The 15,766-nt window shown below is 33.1% G+C and overlaps 2 protein-coding genes and 1 long non-coding RNA gene across 8 annotated transcripts in view; 1 reads left to right on the forward strand and 2 right to left on the reverse strand.

Annotated features, from left to right (window-relative positions):
* Positions 1-9,047, forward strand: part of LOC129243494 (uncharacterized) — a 31,399-nt gene extending 22,352 nt beyond the window's left edge. For all 4 annotated transcript variants that reach the window (XM_054880548.1, XM_054880547.1, XM_054880550.1 and 1 more), the window contains 4 exons: positions 5,622-6,440; positions 6,516-6,663; positions 6,740-6,892; positions 7,354-9,047. In XM_054880548.1, the coding sequence (XP_054736523.1) occupies positions 5,692-6,440; positions 6,516-6,663; positions 6,740-6,892; positions 7,354-7,470 (1,167 nt within the window). In that variant the 5' untranslated portion in view covers positions 5,622-5,691 and the 3' untranslated portion in view covers positions 7,471-9,047. The remainder of the gene's footprint in view (positions 1-5,621; positions 6,441-6,515; positions 6,664-6,739; positions 6,893-7,353) is intronic.
* Positions 378-15,283, reverse strand: LOC129243492 (uncharacterized). 3 transcript variants are annotated; one of them, XM_054880545.1, is made up of 7 exons: positions 14,649-15,283; positions 14,481-14,589; positions 14,197-14,402; positions 14,051-14,140; positions 13,606-13,953; positions 12,564-13,536; positions 12,317-12,496 (listed from the first exon to the last, which is right to left on the reverse strand). In XM_054880545.1, coding segments are annotated over exons 1-7 (2,241 nt in total). In that variant the 5' UTR covers positions 15,162-15,283; the 3' UTR covers positions 12,317-12,494. The 3 variants fall into 3 exon arrangements, with proteins under 3 accessions (XP_054736519.1, XP_054736520.1, XP_054736518.1); XM_054880544.1 differs by lacking the exon at positions 12,317-12,496 and adding an exon at positions 378-572 and having other exon boundaries at positions 14,197-14,589; XM_054880543.1 differs by having other exon boundaries at positions 14,197-14,589.
* Positions 9,890-11,465, reverse strand: LOC129243495 (uncharacterized). Its single transcript, XR_008582322.1, has 3 exons — positions 10,737-11,465; positions 10,249-10,334; positions 9,890-10,182 (listed from the first exon to the last, which is right to left on the reverse strand). It is a non-coding gene; the product is annotated as an uncharacterized LOC129243495 (long non-coding RNA).
* Positions 15,284-15,766: the final 483 nt, after the last annotated feature.

Genomic DNA, 15,766 nt, shown 5'->3' on the forward strand with positions numbered 1-15,766 from the left:
CTTAAGACTTGCAAATAAATATTCTTTAAGGAAAGAAAAACGAATACTTACAATATTTTAAAACTGCCTCGAATACAGTACATACATACATACATACATACATACATATGTATACATTTGGCCGAGCACCTTTTCCAATTTGTGGTTCAGGTCTTGTTGTTGTTTCATTTTTTTATTTTTATTACAAGCATAGATAGAATATAAAATACATAACAATGTTTGTTGGCACTGCAACTACTTACACATAAACTAACGAGCAATACAATTTTGATAACATAAAGAGAATTTTGGGAGGAGATTTTCATAGTCCCTTCCTTAAGTTAACAGCCATCATGCCAGATCATGTGGTTTGATTCGTTGGAATCGTCGGGTTAGGCCTGAGGCGTTGAAGAGTTTTCTAGCTTACTCATTTACGTGCCTTGAAGCCGAAGGGAGTGGGCTTGAGGTCACGATTAATATCCTTATAGCGAACGAACCAAGGTGAGTTGAGAATATCTCGAAGGATTTTATTCTGGAGTCATTGAGGTATATTTATATTACTTTGACTGGCGATACGCGAATGCTACGCGTTTCTAAAAAATAGAAATTTCGAAAAAAGGAATTATGCATTTGGAAGTCACTGGGTGTATAAAGTTATGTAGGTGCGTAATGCACCTATTTAAATAAATTCTTAATCAATCTACTTAAGATTGAGATACATGTACATATGTATGTACAAAATATATACATACATAATACAAACAAAAGAGATTAAATTACTTATATTTTCATGAAAATTTCATAAGCTCCGCTAATTACTTACATACATACATATGTATGTATAAGTACATATGTATATATTTATACATACATACATATATATTTACATATGCATGCACATACATATGTATGTAAATGAGCAGCGCAGAATGCAAAACAGGCTCATAAAAAGCCAAGTTGGTAGCAAATGGCAATTTTCAGATTTTAAACTTTCTCATATGTAATATATGTACATATGTACATAGATATTATTAATTAATTTACATCTACATATATGTAAAATTATTCTCTAAACGTTTCATTTATTTTTATTTGTAATCTTGTTATTTTGAAGTTGAATTGGATTTTTGTTTACTGCACAAAAAATGGGTAAACAACGTGAGTTGAGCAGCTGCCGGCCACATGAACGAGTACTTGTACAGATATACGCTCTTGGTAATTTTCAAACACTGATGCGTGATATCATAGCACTCAAAAATGCGCCACATCTTACCATAAGTACAAGTATATGCATACAGCCATAAATATCGCACTTGTTACGTTAAAGCGTAACAACTCAAAATCTGAACATTTTCAGTAGAGACGAAAAACTGTTTCCGTAAATATTAAAAATATAGGTATTACAAGGGAAAAAATATGTAATTGCACGAAAATATCATTAAAAACAATATAACGGTTGTTTCATTCTTATTTGTTTAGTAGTTGCGCTAAAATAACAAATTTTTGAGTGGTTACTCTTTTCCTTTTCTTTTTGAGTTGTTACGCTTTAACGTAACAAGTGCGATATGTATGTTTTATAGCCACTCAACACAAGAAATTAACTTGTATATAAATACATATGTATGTTGAAATAATAATTCAAAGGCAAGCATGTGCCACAATTTTATGTTTTGACTACTTTAATATTATTTAATAAATTTTCATTAACTTCAGCCGATAGCCTTTGTAGCTAGCACTGCCTTAGCTTATATAATAATAAATTTTTTTTGTTGACAATGGTATTTATAGTTAACTAATACTAAACTACTTATGTATATCATAGTTAACTAATAGATAAATACAATAGCTTAAAGCTTTGGCTGCACTGGCCTTCAACTAGAATAAAAGCATTGTTGTGTAAGATTTTACATAATAAAATTAAATTTTGTAATACAAATTTTAAATAGGTAAAAAAATTAGCAAGACAAACGTTATTTTGAATTGATATATATTTTTATTTGTCATTGCATTTTCGAAGTCACCACCTAATTTACTACCAACTTGCGTGCCTTAAAAAAACTCCTTATACCGGAAAATGTGCTCTTTCACTGCTATGTTCGTGATCAAAACAAGTCACACCTTTAACAGAACACAACACAAAATAAATCAAATGTACGCTTGTGTAAAAAATCGTATATCCTTATAACTTTAATAAAATTAAAAGATGACTTAAGAAAAAAATTGTAAATGAGATTTATTGCACATTATAATAAAAAGTAAGATATATTAATATCATACAGGGTATTAAAAATAATGTAAAATATTAGCTTGGGAAAAAAGAATGCTGTAGTGATCGGTATCTCGTAAAGTATTGATGAAACAATTTCAATATCACACTTTCTTTTGTTGTTTTTTCTTTGTTCCATTCAGCTGTGAGTTACAGGGTGTTAACAATAGAAGTTAACAAAGAGAAAATGTACCGAATTTTAAAGTTTCTCTTTGATAAAGGCGAACATGCAAGTCAGGCCGCTGAAATTGTGAATGGTGCCGATACTGTAACAGCTAATTACGTGCAAATTTGGTTTCGTCGATTCCGTTCAGGCATTTTTGATGGTAAAGCACAGAAATAATCGATGTTAACCGGCATGTTAGTTGCCGAGCGACCATAAAACAGTTTGAAACCCTTTGTGCAAAAATTGTACGCAAAAATAATGGATTTCTTTTGCATTCTTTTTGTTAACCCCGTTGCACTCAAGATTCGTATGATTATCGGTCCCTTAATTGGAATTATTATTTTCTTTGTGGCATGCCAGAAACGTAAAAGTGGCAGGCAATTGAATAATGCAGTATGATTTTAAAACAATTCGAATGTATATATGTATGAATTGTATGAAATCTGGAGATGCATTGAATTTTCTTACTACCGCTCGCGTAGGAGTAGTTTTGTGGAATTTAGGATATGTATATTTATAAAAGAATTACAAACAATAATTTCATAGAAACTATTTTCTTATTAATTACCATAATATTACAATACCCGGCATACGTTGCTATGCCTCGTTGAATAAAATCAAAACAACCAATCAGAAAAATATCAAGCAAAATTATTTTTATTAATTTTCTATCTCAAACCGTTTTTGAACTTTGCATTTGGGTTATAGTTGAACAGCTTATGCGGATTATGAAGTCTGGAGTGTGCTATAAATAGTGGGAAATAGAAAAAATTAAGATTTTTTAGATTAAATTTAAGCAAATATTCGATTTTTAGTGACGAATGAGAGTGGTGACGCGGCCTAGGGGCTGTGGGAAGGGAGTTCCATCATAAAAACCTGCCTGTAACCTTCATTGGGTGAAAATATGAATATATAAAAATGTTTACGTCATTTGATGTTGTCGTTTCGCAGTGATGCGCGGACGACGTACAGACATTCACCTTTATGGTATATATATAATATATAGGTATATGTATATATATATATAATTGGCGTGTACACCCTTTTGGCCAAGCTCCTCCTCCTATTTGTGGAGTGCGTCTTGATGTTGTTCCACAAATGGTCCTGCAGTTTCAAGCCGACTTCGAACGGCAGATGTCTTTTTATGAGGGATTTGTTCATGGAGGTTTGCCATAGCCTTCCGAGGAGCGACCGCTACTGATGCTTTCCATTTCAATTCAAACGGGCTATTCGGGTCACGTTCTTCGATTTCGATGTAACTGAAATATGTTGCTCTCTGGTCAAAATAATGAGACACGTATTTTTTTGTTCGCGCGAAAAAAATTTTTTTCAAGAGTTATCGGCAAATTTGTTTTTCGGCTCAAATTCGTTTTTTTTTAATTATTTAAGAAACATTTTTTTTTAAATGCCCATAACTTTGTCAAAAATGAACCGATTTTAATAATTCTGGGTTCAAAATGATCGTAATTACTTACACGAGCGACTTCATGTAGAAACAATTGCAAAAAAGTAGTTGAAAATTTTTTATTTAGCAAAAAAGAAAAAAAAATGAAATTTTTTCGAAGTTCAATATTTCAAAAAGTGTATTTTTTTTTTATAACTTTTTCCTAATCAGGAGGGTACCTCAAACTTCAATTAAGTGGAATGGCCAGTAGCTAAAATGAGTTGTTTTTGAGTAATGAATTTTTGAGTAAAAAACCTGTTTCGCACTTTTTGTTTTTTGCAAAATAAAACATTTTCAACTACTGTTTTGCAATTGTTTCTGCATGAAGTCGCTTGTGTAAGTAATTTCAATTATTTTGAACCCAGAATCATTCAAATCGGCTTATTTTTGATTAAGTTATGAGTAATTAAAAAAAATTTTCTTATATAGATTCTTTCCATTTCAATTCAAAAGGACTATTCGGGACATGTTCTTCGATTTCGACGTAACTCAAATATGTTGCTCTCTGGTCAAAATAATGAGACACGTATTTTTTTGTTCGCCCGAAAAAAAATTTTTTCAAGCTTAATCGGCAATTTTGTTTTTCGGCTCAAAATCGATTTTTTTTTAATTATACAAGAAAATTTTTTTTTTAAATGCCCATAACTTAGTTAAAAATGAACCGATTTTAATAAATTTGGGTTCAAAATGATCGTCATTACTTACACGAGCGATTTCATGTAGAAACAGTTGCAAAAAAGTAATTTTTTTATTTTGCAAAAAACAAAAAGTGCGAAACCGGTTTTTTACTCAAAAACAACTCATTTTAGCTACTGGGCATTCAGCTTACTTGAAGTTTGAGGTGTCCTCTTGATTTGGAAACAGTTATAAAAAAAAAATACACTTTTTGAAATATTGAATTTCGAAAAAATTTCAATTTTTTTTCTTTTTTGGTAAATAAAAAATTGTCAACTACTTTTTTGCAATTGTTTCCACATGAAGTCGCTCGTGTAAGTGATTGGGATCATTTTGAGCCCAGAATTATTAAAATCGGTTCATTTTTGACAAAGTTATGGGCATTTAAAAAAAAATGTTTCTTATATAATTAAAAAAAAAACGAATTTGAGCCGAAAAACAAATTTGCCGATAACTCTTGAAAATATTTTTTTTCGGGCGAACAAAAAAATACGTGTCTCATTATTTTGACCAGAGAGCAACATATTTGAGTTACATCGAAATCGAAGAACATGTCCCGAATAGTCCTTTTGAATTGAAATGGAAAGAATCTACTACAAAATACTTAATAAAATATTATAATTAATTTTTCTAATTTATGTGTGTGTGTACAAATGTAGCCTCTATTAATGTAAAAGTATGCAGACTAATTGAACTGTATTAAATAAATAAATAAAAATATAAAAAATAATTTGGTAATATAAATCTGTAAGCAGTAGTTTTTGTATGAATACATAAAGTTAAGAAAAATATTACATTCTCTAAAAAATCTAAAAAAGGCGTTTATTTTAAGTTACTTTATTTTTTGTTTATTAAAAGTGAATAATATATTTTTAACTATTTCTTACACAAATATTTTCGAAATAATTTAGTTTTTACGCATGTGATAAAAATACCTCTGCGATAACATGAAAACCCTAAGAGTTAGAGTATCATTTTCATGAAGTCACCCGCGGTTAATTGATAACTAAGCACTTGAAATTCGCTTAGGCTAATCTTTCTATAATTTCAAATTGAATTAACAGTTTCATTTTTAATTTCTTTCTTTGCAGTGAGTCCAGCTCTGTAGCCGCATCGACCACAGATACCTCGTCACTACCACCCAGAGAGAAACCACACAGCATGAACAAACTCTGTCGTCAAGTGTCAATTGAATCACCCGGTCCAGTGGTGAAGAATTGTGTCTTCAATTTTTTCGTACCTATTGAGGATACACCACCACAAGGTGCCCGCATAAAGATAGTATACGCTGGTGCCTGTTATCGTCGTCGTGATCGTTCAGCCTCAATCACCAGCATATCGTCTGTGTCGTCAGATCTTAGCGACTATTGTCCGAATTTGCCCACTCAGTCGTCACCTGCACATCCAATGCGCGAAAATCCCACGCATCAAGGCATACGTGAGGGTTCCATTTATGCTGGCTACGAAGTGGCCGGTGTTATCGAGTCTCTTGGCTCTGAAATCACAAATAACTATGGCCTACGTATTGGTCAACGTGTAGTGGTCTATCCATTCGATGAGGCACCAGCTGGTTATGCTGAATTAATGGTGGTACCCGATCTCAAGTATGTAGTGCCGATTCCTGATAATTTGCCATTGAGCGTTGCCGCCCTATTGCCAACTGGTGCTTTGCTGGCGATGAATGCCGTTTTCAAGGCTTACGAAGTGGTAACCGAATTGTCAAAGAAGCGCCCGGCTGAAGAGGCGGATAAGAAGTTCAAAGTGCTGATTGTAGGTACCGGCGGGTTGGCGTTGTGGGCTGTGCGTATCGCTACACATCACTTCGAATCGACTGGCGCCAATAACTACGTCGACATTACTGTAGCCAGTCTGCGGGACGAGGGTTTCCGTTTGGCCACCGAAATCGAAAAGTAAGTTAAATCAAAAATCTTCCATTATATATGTATATCAAGCATTAACAAATTATGCTTTCAACGAATTTATAGTGTCAGTGTAGTTCAGTGGAATGAGTGTCTCTATGAACCACAGCTCATCGAGCGTACCAAAGATGTGTGCGGTGGGCCCGTGGATGTCGTTATTGATTTCGGCACAACCTCACGCAGTTTGCATCGCTCTATGCATTGCCTGACTAAGGTAACTAATTAAACTCTATTAGTTTGCATTATGTACGATTTTGCATTATTATGTATTTGCATTTTCTACTTTCTAGGGTGGTGTTGTGCTTATAAGTGAAGATGTTGCTGAGAAATTGTTGCCTAAATTTTCGCGCTTGGCTATGGAATGTCAGCAGGAGATTATACCCATATCAAACGGCACAGTGGAGCAGCTGCACGGGCTTGTGCAATTAGTTGCGAACAAAACGGTATGCACAATTTTTTCTTAGCTTGTTGTTGTTAGGTTAGTTAAGACCAGTTAATTGTAGCCGTCTACCTACTTATACAGCATGGAGGCACAATCGATTCGTAGCAAACGACCTACATAAGTTAATCTCTCTTTTTGTTGAGATGGCATAAAATTACGATTGACTAATTGTGCATTGGGAATATTAACATTGTTTTGTAAATCCCAATCTATTTCAAGTTTAATTTTTTTTTATTTAAAAGAACTTACTATAAGTAATAGAAAAAACTTGGCACATAAAAAATAAAAAAAGACATTAAATCGTTAAATATTACGAATTATCGGGACTCCACTGTACCCCTAGCCTATTTAAGCATTTAACTTGTTTTTAAGTGCGTTGCTTTTAGCCGGAATAAATTATCCTCCTTGCATATTTTTATATTTACTATATTTAGCACTCAATATCTTATATTCTTCTTTCAGATCGAACCGATACCTCATTCAGTGTTCCCCTGCGAACAAGCAGCAGAAGTCGTACAGAAATTATGCAACTCGGAAATACCCGGTCGCGCATTACTAAAGTTTCATGATATCGAATAAATCATCACCAATCATGACGTATCGGCTGTAGCGGTGATAGCATCTTTTCCCATCACTCTGGCTGCAAGGAAAAATGCATAAGCGGAACTCGATGGCGGCAAAGAGAATTTGTTTACCACTAAACCAACATAAATTATTTGTATGTTTATTCCAGCAAGGATGAAATTTTAGATATAAAAAAGGTTTATATCCCATAAAAGTGCAGGAAGCAATTGGTTTGTTCGTCTGCGCAATTGCTAATTTGTAATTTGTGTATTAGGAAGAAAAAAAGCAAATCTTTAAATGTACGAATTTTTTTAGTAGTTTTTGTTAGAACTAAAAATTATTTCATGCATATATTGTATTCAAATATTGAGCTAACGCTTTGGACGACCGTTGCAATATAAAACAGAAACAATTACTTATTCATCAACATCGCATATGCACATGATACATAGAGAATTATATGTATGTATGTACGTATACTCATTATAAGCTAGTTTACATTCATGCCAATAGTGCACAAAATAAACTTCAAACTACTAATTACTGTTCGTTTGAGGATGCGAATAATTAAAAAATGAACCACCCATCATAATACCATTGTAATACGTGCTTGGAAATATGTATGTTTGTAGAAGTCGTAAAAAATATTGATCATAGATAAGTGATAGAGTTGGCAGAACCCGCTCAAGAGCCATTGGCACATATTATGTATGCAAATTATAAGAAGGCAAAATATTTTCAGACGCACTTACACACACACAGTAAGAAATATTGTTTACTTGTTCGTGCGTTTGCAAAATATGTATTTGCATTGAAATTTGTTCAAATTTTTTTTTAGTCTACCAACTTCGACTAGTTCCATTTGCATACACTTTCATCATACATACGTACATAAACGCACAGTGTAAGAGCTTTAAGATTGTAAGTTAGTTGCAATAATTTGCTTTCATTAGTGATGTTTTTGTTATTGCTTTAAGGGCAACAAGAAACTGTAGAGTAGTTTTTTAACCCATCGCTACACAATTGTAATTATACATTTTTTATGATTTTATTATTCATTTTTCCTTTATTTATTACATAAATGTACAATTTTCTTGTAAATTTGTTCGACAAAGTCTCTTCACCGTAATGTATTAGTAAAAATTTGAATTTGGAAATTATTTTTAGTTAGACTTTTAATCTTAATTCATACATACTTTTGTGTAATGATTTTCATAATCATTCTATTTTTGTAAATATCTACATATGTATGCATACATAATTATTTTAACGGATTTATACATACTTTTAGGTTTTAAAATTAAAAATTTTATTCTCAGTGGATCACACACAATGAACAAATATTAAAGTAAATAAAATTTGATTAAGAACAAACCCTTGTAGATGTTCAATATTAATTTATTATTGATTGTTAATTATATTATTGTATGGCAATGTATTCGTACAAAATTACTATTTGTACTATTGCAACCTAAGCATTATTCAAAGTTATCGATTAGCTCGCAAAATTTATTGTCATAAAGGGCGAAAATTTGTGCAGTGTTGTGCAAGAAAGTAAGGTAAATTTATTAAATAAAATACAAACAAAAATATGTTTCTTTGTTTCCGTATTATATGAAATATTTAGGGAAATGCAGCATAAAAAATATCCATATTTTTTTTTAGGAACGCTACTGGAGTAAGTCATTGTCCCGATATAAATCCGTGTGGTTTCGGTAAAGGGAGCGTTTGTTGGTTTAAACTGAGATGAGTTGTAAGAAAATCTCCAAAACCTTAGGTGTCACACAAAGTCCACACTGTTGATGTATTAAAATCTTTGTATTTTTGTCGTAAGAACCTATTTCAAGCTGGTGTCATGATATAAAAGAAGATCGTTCCATTGTCACTTTTCTGGCGCCATATTAACTACCTAACAATTAAACAGATTGTGGCATTTCATGCTACCATACAGAATCCTTAAAAATATTTTTTTATTCGTTATGAGCAGCAAAAAATGTAAATAGGTACATATGCACACATTTCTCCCATGTGCAGGCGAGATAAATTAGAAGTACACATTCTTTGTTTTCTGGCTTACAGAACAGCAAGAAGATGATGCACGGCAATCGGTTCTACGTTGCCGGAACGACATGAATTTATATCCGGCCAAGAACTGTCACTACAGCAGCATTCCCCGTTCATGTATGGGGAAAGTTTATGCTGCTTCAACAACAACAGCATCAATGCATTTTTAAATCAAACTAATTCAATAACAGATAACTCATTTTATGAAATGACGTAGAAGTAAAAATGTGTCAAGTTTATTTAAGGAAATATTAAAAATTCGAAGGCGTTTTTCTTTGGGAGCAACATTTTTTAGAATAAGGTGAAGTACCTACATAAAAATTGAAAAATAAAGGCATCCGAAAATTTAAATGTCGGCATTATTCTTGTATAAAGTTCTAAAAATCTATTTCATAAAAAATCTATCTTCGTGAAAATTCCAATGTGACAAAGATGTGCTTAATGTTTCCATATGATTAATGAAAAGATGAAACTACTTTTTTTTCTGTTTCATGATTGGTGTTGGGTGCTTACTAACATGTGTCGAGCATTCGCTATATCAAGAAAATGCACAAACCGCCAGCAAATTAAATTGTCAACACTCAACGCGATCTCACGCTCTTTCAAACTTGGACTTGCAAACAATAGGATATAAAACTTCATCGCGAAACTTTTATAAAACTTCTAATGAAAAAAATTAAAATGTTAATGTTTTGATCAATTTTTTTTTTCGATGAGTTAAATACGAACTTTTTTATTGGCATGGAGCAGTTATATGTCTTGGGCACACCACAACCAGTGATGATCCATGCCGGTGATTGTTGGTATCGGGCCTGCTATAGACAAGTATATTGGGAGTAGTTAAATAAATAAATAAATAATTGGCGCGTACACTTCTGTTAGGTGTTTGGCCGAGCTCCTCCTCCTATTTGTGGTGTGCGTCTTGATGTTGTTCCACAAATGGAGGGACCTACAGTTTCAAGCCTACTCCGAACGGCAGATATTTTTATGAGGAGCTTTTTCATGGCAGAAATACACTCGGAGGTTTGCCGTTGCCTGCCGAGGGGCGACCGCTATTAGAAAAATGTTTTTATTAATTTTGCTTTCACCGAGATTCGAACCAACGACCTCTCTGTGAATTCCGAATGGTAATCACGCACCAACCCATTCGGCTACGGCGGCGTTGGGAGTAGTTATTTCTTACATTTACATATATATTTTTTATTCTACAATTTTACCTATGTATGTGGAATATACGGCAGCACTTTTTATTACTATAGTGGGTTGAGATATGTTGGCAGGGCAATTAGCCTTTGTAGTTAGTATACGGAAGTTTATATTTATATTTCATTTTTTGCGTTTTTTGTGAAAACACAGAAAACTGATCTTCAATTTTTTTCAAAATATTCTCCTTGGAAGTCAATATACTTCTGCATTCGCTTGAACTAATTTTCAAAGCAGTTTTGCCACTCAGAAGTGGATACCTCCAAAACGAGCTGTTTAAAGGTCTTAACAGCTTCTTTAAGCGTTGAAAAACATAGACTTCGCATTTTATTTTTGATGTTCGGAAACAAAAGAAATCATTAGGTTCCAAATCAGGGCTACAATACGGATGATCTTTTGAGTGCTCAAAAACTCTTGTGAGCTGATACGTGAGAATTCGCATTGTCTTTTTGATAGACTCAGGCTTGACTTTTTTAAGTTTTTTAGTGATACAGGCGCGATATGCGAGATTTTCCGAAGGGAGAAAGGGAAAGAGTTCGTTTTGAAACACCCATACTGTCGATTGCTGTTTTGTTTTCGGCTCATATGCATAGATCCAAGATGCGTCAGCTGTTACGATGTCATGTACGTGCTTTGAGTCCTTTTTTGGGCAATTGTCAACTTATGCGGTATCCAACGAGATCAAAATTTTATATTTGACAGTTTGACTTGTAATATGGTTCGCTCACCGCAACACCCAAACTATTTATACATGCTTTATTATGCTTTACATTTATATACACATTTGAATAAAAGTTACTCCAAAAATATCGAGTGTAAGTAGAATACTTTCATGTAATTCATAGTGCAATGATAGTACAAAGTGTGCCATGCAGCAACGACATTTGTTTTCAGTAAGCAGTTAAAGGTTATTTATTTATCTTTTGTTATCCTTCCTCATTTTCCATAAAATGTTTTCAAAAATTACAATAAATAAACTTCAAATATGCGTAAATCCAGTGTACAACAAAAAAAGTTTCTTCTTCCTATTTTTTACAGGCGGCTTTGGTGTGAGTTTGACAGGCAGTCAAGTGTATAATGGTGTGAGTGCTTGGTCTTTTTGTTTGAGCATATTGGCGGGGTTGCTATACCTAATTAGAATTTTTATGGTAACATTAATAACAATAGAATATCGACCAGAAAAAAATGCGAAATAATATCTTTGACTTGGAAAATGTATGATACAATAACAAATATTTTTAATATATTTCTTAGCTATAATAATGCTTTTGATTGAGAAATATCTTAATTTTTAAGTAATTTTTTACACTTTTTGATACGATTTTCTATGAAATATAATCACTTTTTATACAACCAGGTCAAATATCAGATGAACTCAGCTGCGGGTATTTTTTTCACAACCAGCTGAGAATGTTTTTACTTATGAATCTATACAATGCGTACATCAGACTGCCTGACATCATCATTTTGATGTTTCGCCGAGATTCGAACCTAGGTTCTCTCTGAATTCCGAATGGTAGTAACGCACCAACCCATTCGGCTACAGCGGCCGCAAATTTGCATATTTAAAAATAAATGTTCACTATTTAATAAATTTCCATTACATACTAATCCTTCGTTTTATATTTATAATTGCACGCTTTTCATAACTTTGCCGAGATTTACTGTACAAAAAATACTCCAACATTAGTATTATCGTTTTATACATTCGAGTAGAAGGATGAATTATGCCGAAGTTATTACTAAATACTGTTTGTGTGCCAAACTCATATTTCTAAAATTGGATAGTTAAATCATATTAATTGTGGTATCACGAATAAAAAATCATAGCATTAACTTACAATTCGTTACATCTTCTTCCCCCTCCATAAACATATTTACAGAATTTTCTCGTTGCTTAACTGTTTGATGCTTCCGCTTTTTATGCGCGCATAATCCGGAAAGTCGACGAAAACGTTCACCACAATCTTTACACTCATAACGTTTAACATCTGAATGTAGTTGCTTATGTCGAAAAAGTCCGTGTATATTCGTAAAGCCTTTGCCGCAAATGTTACAAATTTTATCCCGTATATTTAAATGTGCACGCATATGATCGTCTAGTACACGCTTTCGCAAAAAATCCTTAGGGCACATGGTACACTTGAATCGTCGTAAACGCTCATGCATAATCTTCACATGCTCTGTCATTTGGTGTTTGAGTCGGAAACCCTTGCCACAATGTTCGCAAATGTTTTTTCGTTCACCAGTATGTACCATCTGGTGTATTTCCATGTCACGACGATTGGCAAATCCTTTCGCACAAAAGGGACAAAACCACTCGAACTCTTTTGTATGAGCGCGTACTTCGTGCTCTCTTTTTAAATTCCGCTGTGCAAAACGTTGTTCACAATAAGAGCACTTGTGTGGTAGTTCACCAATATTATGCACTTTTAGCAGATGTGTTTTTAAGGTAGAATGGCTACGTAATATTCGGTCGCAAATTTGGCATTTTAAATTGTTATTGGGCGTTGGCAGAAAACTACAACGTTCTAAGAAGTCCTGCTCCTCTTTTTTAAGTGGTTCATTTAAGAAACTCTTGCGTTGCAAATTATAAAAATGATGCTTCAGTCGAGATATGGCATAGTAAAGCTCTTCATTGCTGAATTCAACATTGTATATTTGGCGTAAATTCGTTGCGATTTCTTCATAAGCTTCTCTCCGTGTACTTAACACTGAATAATTGGAATGACTTTTATCCCACAATACAGGATGCATGGCGTAGAAGTCAATGAAGCCAAGTGTAAACTCATCAATTACTGAAAACGATATTTTCTGCAAATCAAGCAAGAAAATTTAAGTTATGAACATCACGCAAATACTTTCTTAGCCTGAATAACTCACCCGATGAGAGTTACTATGTATTGAGTTCATAGTATCTAATTCTGCATTCGCCAAAAATTCGCAAAGTTCATAATAATATTTTCGAGTGGCATTTAAAGTGCGACGCGTATAAAGGCATCTTTTATAAAATATGTATAAACGTTTTATTTCACTGTTAATTTTTCCTTCCGTAAGATATAGATCATAGTTTTCCGAAAAGAATTCCTTTATTTTATTGATTGCTAGAGCACGCTCTTTTACGTCATTATAAGCGGGGTATTGTGGATTCCATAAACAAGGTTGATCTCGAAAGCATTTTATAAAATCACAAGTAACTTTATTTTGCGCCGAAAATTTTAAAAGTGATTGCTATAAAATTCAAATAATATATAAGTACAAATAATAAAACTAGATATTGTAATTCAAAACTTACAAGCGAACCGGTGAAATTATATGTATTACTTACTTTGTGATTCTCTTGCGGCGCATTTGTTTCCCCATCCGATAAGTCAAATCCACTTTGTGAGCTATCGACGTTGAAAATTTCACTTAAAGACTTGGAATTTAAAATTTAATTCAGATGAGTAGATGTGGCTATCGTAAGAACTGTACCTTATCATTTTCACTCTGGTCACTGAAATAATCTTCGTTCTCGGTCTCACGCGTTAGGCAACTTTGTTCAAGTTGAGGTGTATTGCATGGCTTCATAAATGAACATTCTAAAAAATATTTTTCTTCAACATCTGAAATTTCTATCCCTTCTTCTAACCTTCTGTCTATGTCGCAATATTGATGGTGTAGTTGCGATAGTGATTCTTCTAAAGTACGCATACAAATAAGTATATTATGCTCAGCTAACGATCTTAGCATTTCTACTTTTACAGAACATTGCATACTTTTTGCATTAGAAGTAATATGTTGAATGGGCCATAATGATGGGAAGTTTTTGTATATTTTAATAAATTGTAGTGTGACAACGTCTTCAATTTTTAAATCAATATCAAGCTGAAAAATATATAATAAAATAAAGTATTTATTTCATAAACTATTTGAAACAATTTTACCTCAAGTATTTCAGATTCTGGGCATAAATCATATTCATTTTCGTTCCTACTATTTAAATCCTTCAGCGGATAATCTACCACTTCCGGTTCTGCCAGCTTCATGTTAATTATATTCACTAGTTGGGGGGTGTCTGCTTCAATATTATTTTCATTGAACATGTTTTCATTTTGATCTTCCGTTTCATGAACACTCTCATACAATTCACATACATTTGAAGAATCGCAATGAGCGTTGGTTACTGCACCTGCGTTTACACATCTTGTAGTACATTCCTCACTTCCCATCGCGTTATTTTCCATCTCCGATTCCAATACTTCCTCAGTGGATTCAAAAAGCCACTGTGTTTCATCCGCAATTTCCATATGAAGCTCCTTCAAATGTTGTAGAAATGTTGCCCAATATCCATACTTTTTATCACAATAAAGGCATTTTAATGCAAAATATTTGTATTGACTTGTGGCCAAAATATAGCCACATGGTTTAAGCTCAGCCAAGATAGAAGCATTGCTCATTGTTTATGTTGATTCATATAACGTAACTCCACTTTATATACAAAGGGTTGTTTTGTTTTTTCTTATATAAAAGCGATAAATAGTTTACGAAATTTTATCCGGCCTGAGGAAACAACTTTTTGGTGTCTTCTTCTTCTTCTATAGAAATTCTCAATTTTAAGTGTGTTTATATAAAAATTTATTAAATGTATAAAAATGTATTAAATAAATGTAAAGACGAATGTAATGAGGGGTAAAGAATTGTATCACCAACTTAAAAAGGAAAACTGTACCCACCGGAGTCTTATGCATATATGCACACAATTGTAAAAGCACACTTTAATTTAAATTATAACGTTTCAATTGAATTTATTTTAGAAAAAATAATTGTATATGTTTTAAGTGCGACATTTTTCCATTAACGTAAAACCGAACTGTTTTCGTTAGTTATTTTTGGCGCCATATTTCTGGCAGTTCACAATTTCTTTTATCAGCTAATAATTTGAATAACTTTAACCCGTTCCCACGACAGTCGGTTCTACGTTGCCGGAACGACCCGAATTTATATCCGGCCAAGGACTGTCACTTCATAAGCATAAGCATGCTGCTACAATAACAACAAATAA

The sequence above is a fragment of the Anastrepha obliqua genome, chromosome 4, assembly GCF_027943255.1.
Source record: "Anastrepha obliqua isolate idAnaObli1 chromosome 4, idAnaObli1_1.0, whole genome shotgun sequence".
NCBI lineage: Eukaryota > Metazoa > Arthropoda > Insecta > Diptera > Tephritidae > Anastrepha > Anastrepha obliqua.